This window comes from Myotis lucifugus, unplaced genomic scaffold (genome assembly GCF_000147115.1).
Source record: "Myotis lucifugus unplaced genomic scaffold, Myoluc2.0 scaffold_157, whole genome shotgun sequence".
Taxonomy (NCBI): Eukaryota; Metazoa; Chordata; class Mammalia; order Chiroptera; family Vespertilionidae; genus Myotis; species Myotis lucifugus.
The window spans coordinates 1,430,721-1,437,273 of NW_005871205.1; the positions used below are offsets into that span (position 1 = coordinate 1,430,721).

Consider the following 6,553-nt stretch of genomic DNA (forward strand, 5'->3'; position numbering starts at 1 on the left):
TCTTGCCTCCAGACCTTTCCTTTATGCTGTTCCCTGTGCCTACATGCTCTCCCCATCTCTTCCAGTCAAAGTTGTCTTGAGTTCTCAAGCTGTTCCACGCTGCCTCCTCCAAGATTCCTCCCCAGAATCCTCCAAGCAGGCGACTCTTGCTTCCCTATATGCCCAGCCCATCCTATTCTAGGGATAGGTATTTGTTCCTGTGTCTCACTCATTTTAGAATTCCCAGAGTCCAGCCCAGGTCCTGGCCCCCAGCAAGGGCTCCACAGGAACCACCTGAATTCCAGTGCGTGTAGGTCTTGCGGGGGTTAGATTTAACTCCTCAGCACCAGGCATATCCAAATTTGTGCTTGGAACAGTAGGATGTGAACCCTGAGATAAGTTCTCCACCTACCTCTCAGTTCTTCAAATTTCTCCATTAAGGAAATGAAGGAGGGGTAGGGCTGGGGGGCAGTGTTATATGTAGGACGGCCAGTCCAGGGGGCTCCCCAAGACAGTTTAAAACAAGAGCCCTCCAGTTCTTAGTCACAGCCCTGTCCACCTTCCCTCTCTGATGAGGGCGAAAAGCACAACCTAGGGGTCCTAGTGGCCTCAGGGGGTCAGAGAAGGTAAGGTAAAGAACAAGGCCACCTCCCCATACCTTCCCTCCCATCCTAAAGTTGGGGTCCCTTGTCCCATCCTCTGTTCTGTCAGGGTTGGCTATGACTTTGGCCTAAAGCTTCCCCTTCTCAGGGCCTGAATCGCCTTCTTTTATCAAAGGAAAAACCCTTTCCAGGTGCAACATGTACTAAAATGCTGACTCCAGGTACCAAGAGGATTAGGGCACAAGAGGACTTGGGGACCACATTATAGCCTGCTCCACTCTCCTCCCCACCTCCCCAACAGACACACATGCTGGCCCACAATCAGAGAACAGAAAAGGAGAAAGAGTTTATTGAAAACTATATACAGTTGGTCCAGCCCCTAGCACAGGTGGCAGTCGGGGCCGATCCCTCCCACACCTCAGGCAGTATCTTGGCCCCTGATGATGGAGGCTAGGGCTGGGGCCAGAGCCTAAACCCCCTTGGGAGTCTTGGCAGCCAAGATCTTCATCTGCGAATTTACAAATCTAAACGGCCTGTCAGTGATGGGCAGGAAACAAAGAATGGGTCTCTGCCTGACCCAGTCTGGGTAGGGGAACCCAGTCTGGGTAGGGGAACCCTGTTCTGAAACTTGGGCCCAAGAGGCCCAATTAGGCTGTCCAGAAATTCCGGCTACTCCTCTCATACGAGGCCTTCCTGGAGACGGAGGCAAACAGCCCCCCTACCACCCTATCCCACCCCAGATGCCAGGCCCCATGCGCTTTATGGACTGGGGCCGGGGACATCAGGCACCCTCCCTCCCAACACTGACTCAGGGTCCAGGGCCCCTGGGACACTTCCCAGGCAGAAGACCTGGGGTTGAGAAGTGAGCACTGGAAAGTCACAGCGGAGGGCCCAGGACCCTCCTGGGGTAGGAGGCAGCTGGGGGGTCAGGGCGTCCCGCTGTAGGAATAGTCTGCTTTGTTGTGCATCACCAGCCGGTCATCCACGAAGTAGAAGCTGTCAGACTGTGTCTCATATGGGTGACGGATCATCTCATTGACTGCAAGAGAGCCCCAGCCAGGCGGGGCAAAGGTCAGGAGCCAGAGCCAGGCCCCTGCAGGGCCTTCAGGACTATGGGACAGGGACAAGCTAAACCACCTCAAAGAATTCCCCCAGCCTCTTTGAGCCTGAGTGTCCCTACAGGTGCCAGACACAGGAGACCCAGGGTGGGAAGAAAGGGGGGGAGGCCACACTCCCCCCAGCTTGGTCTCTGAGTCCCCTTGCCCACAGGGCCCTGCCCACTCACTCAGCTCCTCGGAGAGAGGGGGGAAGTCATAGATGTGCTCGCAGGTGTTCTTGCTGCTGGGGATGCAGAAGCCAAAGTGGAAGTCAAAGCTTTTGAGCAGCTGATTCCTGAAGTAGTGCCTCTCGATCATGCGGAAGTTGTTGACAGGCTTATCTCCCACCGTGAACTCCACCCTGAGTGAGAGAAGGGGGCAGGGCTGAGCTTGGCCTTGAAGTCAACCGGCCAGGTTCAGGACAGACTGCCCCTAAGAGAGGCTCAGTAAGAACGCAGGAAGGGCTCACTCCCACCCCACCCCTTACCCCCAGCCCTTACCCCCCCGGCCCAGTGACTCACGTGGCTCCCACCTGCCTCAGGCGGAGGAAGGCAGGGGTGAACTGGTAGCGGACAAAGCGCCCAGCATTGGGGTCCAGGTCCCGCCGGTTGATGGGCAACCGCTCTGTAATGCACCCCAGCTGGGGCTCAGTGGGCTTCCGACTGGGGCCCGTGCCCATCCCGGGTTTCACCCCAAGGCTCCCATCTCTCAGAAAGTTTTAAAACTCCCAGGAGATTCTGATGCACATTGAGGGTTCAGACCTTTGGCCGAAATGTCCCACCTGGGAGCTCTAGGTCAACAGGTCAAAATTTTCAACTGAGGTTCCCAGGGCCAAAGGATACACAAAGGCCTGGGGCCGCCAGGACTGCAGTTCCCAAGAAGGCCTGCAGAGGGCAGGCTGGCAGGGACTGAAGGGACAGGACTGTCCTAAAATGTCCAATCCCAGAGCAGAAGGGAAAGAAGAGGCCCCCTGCCAGATGACTCCTGGGAATGATGGGGTCCAAGTCCCAGCTGTGCTCTGACCCCTCTGCGGCCTGAGGAGTCCCTGGGCAGCCCACTTCACAGCTCGCACCCACCTCCCTCTGTCCATGGCCCACCCAGCCACTCACCTGAAGCTGGGGGCTTCTTGATTTCAAAGAGGACAGTGCCTGAATCCATGTCCCGAATCTTGAACCTGATGAAGTCGATCTTATATATATTCTCCTCCGGGGAGCACAGGTAGTCTAGGGGAGACAGGTGGCTGCTCCAGCTCAGCTTTTGTGGGACCCCGGACTAACTACACTTCTCTGGTCCCTAAAGTCACTGCCTTCCAGAAAGAGAGAATTGAGCCCCTGCCCTGGAGGAACCCCACTGTGTGGGGGAGACATAGCTGGTCATTGGGATCTAATGGGAAACAAACATCTCCAACTAGTGGCCTCTGGGGACAGGGAGGGGCAGGGCGGAGAAGGGTGGCAGACAAGGTACCTCCCCCACATTTTCCCTCCTACCCTGGCGTTGAGGGCCCTTATTCCAGCCTCTGCCAGGGCTGGCTTGGTGACCCTGAGCCAAACGGGTCTCCAATCTCATAAGAAGCCCCCAGCATGACAGGGAAGATACAGCCCTGCTTTGGGAAACCTCGCTCTAAAAGGAGTGACACAGCCCTAGCTGGTTTGGCTCAGCGGATAGAGCATCAGCCTGCGGACTGAAGGGTCCCAGGTTCGATTCCGGTCAAGGGTACATGCCCGGGTAGTGGGCTTGATCCCCAGCAGGGGGCGTGCAGGAAGCAGCCGATCAATGATTCTCTCTCATCATTGATGTTTCTCTCTTTCTTTCCCTCTCCCTTCCTCTCTGAAATAATAAAAATAAATAAAAGGAGTGACACAACTTGGCCTCAGGAGACCCAGTCCTTCTCTGGATACTCCCACCCCTACCACATAGCTATCCCTGGCGCCACATCTATGTGTGTCAGGCCAAGACTTCCCCTGACCTGGGCAGTGCTGGGGCAGAGGAACAACCCCTTCCCTGTTCCTCCTCAACCCTTTCCCCTCACCCGTGGTCACCTCCTATCGCCATAAGCAGCTTATACAAGCCCAGCTCCCCTAAGCAGCTTAGCCAAAGCTCTGCTGACTCAAACCCAGAGCCTGGAATTTGGGGGGAAGGGAGCCACCTTTGTTCCCATCCCCTGTTGATCTCCAAATGGGAGGAAGTCTTAGCAAACAGAGGGAACCCCTTCAAAGGTCATGTACCCAGCTTTGGCTCTGAGCCACTCCCAGAGAGAAGAGTATGAGGGAGGACAGGAAGAGGGTGTGGCAGGTGCAGCAGAGGGTGTGCAGGGGGCGTTAAGGGGAGCCCTCAGTACCCAGAAGAGGAACCAGGAACAGTGGTGGGCCCCGCCTGAGGAAGCTCAGGAATACCAGGGCCTCATCCAACCCTCACTGCTTGCAGCAACTGCAAGTGCTCAGGGACGCCCGGGCAACAAATAGGAAGAAGCAGAGGTGCAGCGAGGGGCTCTGTCAGCCTGCACAGCATCACATCCTCCCCCAAGAGGCCCGGAAATTACCCTCCAGGCCCCGGGGGCACCTCCTATTCCTCTGGGGCAGAAAGAGGAAGTAAATGTAAAGTTGTTCTCTCTTCCCCAAGCCTGGGCCAGCCCCCTCCACGAAGCCCTCCTGGTATCCACCTGGCACCCTGGGGTCCAGCAGAAACTACATAGGCTTGGGAAGGGGCCTGAGCCCTGGACAGCTCACCAGAGCCCATGGCGGGGAGAAGGCAGAAAGAGGAAATGGCAGTGGGCAGCCCCTACCTCACCCTGTACACACCTTATTGTCACAGAAAGTCCAGAGGTGTAGAAAGAAGGTGCTGGGAAGCACCCCCTTCCTCTATTCTCCAACTTTTGGAGCTTCTCCTCTCATTTAGAAACAACTTCTTGCGGTCTGACCTCAGTCTGTCTCTTCTACTGCAAATTCAATCTATCAACCCCTCTGAGGAAGTGAGGAACGGGGATGCCAATGGCTCAGGGCACCACAGCCACCCCCTCCCTTCGCCAGGGAAGGGTGAGGCCGGGGACCCAGGGTCAGGCCAGAGAAGGGGAAGAGTGGCCGAGGGCTCAGAACACAACTGCTCCCTTCCCATCAGCCACAAATAGCTTCCTAAGCCGGATTCAGTAATCCAGGAGGCACAAACCTCAGACCTATGTGATTAGGGTCAGAGGAGACCAGGAGGGGCCAGGATGGAAAGCCCTGGCACCCTATTCTCAGCTTCTATAGAGGAAAGAGCTCCCATGAAGCCCCTCCCTCCCTCCCTCCCTCCCCCACAGATGCCCCATCTCTAAGGCTATGAATTTCCTCCAAATTAGGAGACAAATGGTGGCATGTGGGCTGGAACCCACATACCCCCATAGGTGCAAACTAACCTCTAAAGTTACCTAGGACCTGAACAGATCATCCTATAAGGAAGTTCTTTCCCAGAGCCAACCGCTAACCTGAATCCTAAATACTGCTGTTGTCAATTATAGCCCAGCTGGCACCAACATCAGAGTGGTCCAGACCCCCTCTCACTACAACTGCCTGCTTGGGCAAGGCCGCTCAGCACTCTGAGGGCCCAGCCAGCAATGGCTGCTGCCTGGCTCAGAGAGGAGAGAGAAGCTGGTCCCCTAGGGACCCAGATGTACAGGCCTAGACCTGCCAGCACGGTCTCGTCCCCAGCTCTGTCTGGTAGCCTTGGGCTCTGCTGCTCCTACAGCTCCAGAGCTCAGATCCATGCCAGCACCCACGCCCCCCATCCCCACGGAGAGGCCTCAAGAGTTGCTCACAGAGGGAGCCAGGGCAGGGTTACTGATGAGTGAGGTCCGAGTGGAAGGCCACTGCCTCGCCAAACGCCTTCTATTCTTTGAGGCTCAGCCACCACTTCTGCCGTGAGGCTTCCTAGTCCTTGTTCCCTGCCTTTGGTGACTCCCCTCTCCTGCTCTGAATGCTCAGTTGTCTGCTTCCAGGCAGCAGCCATCAGCAGTCCTGGGGGCCCTCAGCACTACTCATAAAAGAGCCCTGTTTACAGAGCATGCACAGCCAGGCACCGTGCAAAACCAGAGAATTTATTTCCACAATAGCTCTGAGGAATTATCCCCGTTACTTGCCCAAGGCCAAACAGTCCATTACATTGCAAAGCTGGGACAACCCAGGCAGTCCAGCCCAGAAACTCAACCACCGTGGAGACCTCTAGGCCTCCAGAGTTGGCCCTAGTCCAGGCGAAGGGGGGGCATTAACCTACTCCCTTAAGAGGGCACAGACCCAACCAACTGAAGCTTCCTGCTCAGGTCCTTTCCTGGGAGGGGGTGGTTCGAGACTTCCTGGGGGACCCAGGGTGAGGGCATTAATGGCCAGGGAGACCTTAATAATGCCACCTAAGTGACTCCGCCTCTACCTAGCCTCGAGGTTGGGGGCGGAGGACACACTGCACTCAGCCTCCTCCCCATTATTGCAGAGAAAGGATTCAAAAGGTTCTAAAAACCACATGGGGAAGGGGTCACAGTTTCAGCTGCTGCCCCACCTCCATCCACCACAGGAAAAGGGGATGGACTCCAAAAGGAAGGAAGGGGGTGGAAATAAATCTCTAAAGGGAGAGGAGGGGGCACAGGAGATCAGGGGAAGGGGGGACATGGAGACCTCAGGCTGGGAGGCAGAAGGTAGGACACTCAGGCAAGGGGTGCCCGGTGGGGGAGGGAAGGCAGGGGGAGGATGGGAAAGGGGCGGGAGCCGGGGCTTCGCGCGCCGCCACGGCCCCCTCCCTCCCGCGGCGGGGCTTCCTCGCCGGTGCTCACCGCCCGTGATCCGCTGAAGCCCCAGCACGTCCTCCGGCCCGATCGGTTGCCTCCTCTGCAGGGCCCTGGCTGGGGCCTGG

General features: G+C 57.0%; 1 protein-coding gene across 1 annotated transcript; it reads right to left on the bottom strand.

The window, feature by feature from the left end:
- Positions 1 to 902: 902 nt before the first annotated feature.
- Positions 903 to 6,547, bottom strand: UNC119 (unc-119 lipid binding chaperone). The gene is made up of 5 exons (XM_014461571.1): positions 6,474 to 6,547; positions 2,788 to 2,901; positions 2,200 to 2,302; positions 1,867 to 2,039; positions 903 to 1,620 (listed from the first exon to the last, which is right to left on the bottom strand). The coding sequence occupies exons 2-5, from the start codon at positions 2,834 to 2,836 to the stop codon at positions 1,508 to 1,510; spliced, it is 438 nt and encodes a 145-aa protein (XP_014317057.1). The 5' UTR covers positions 2,837 to 2,901; positions 6,474 to 6,547; the 3' UTR covers positions 903 to 1,507.
- Positions 6,548 to 6,553: the final 6 nt, after the last annotated feature.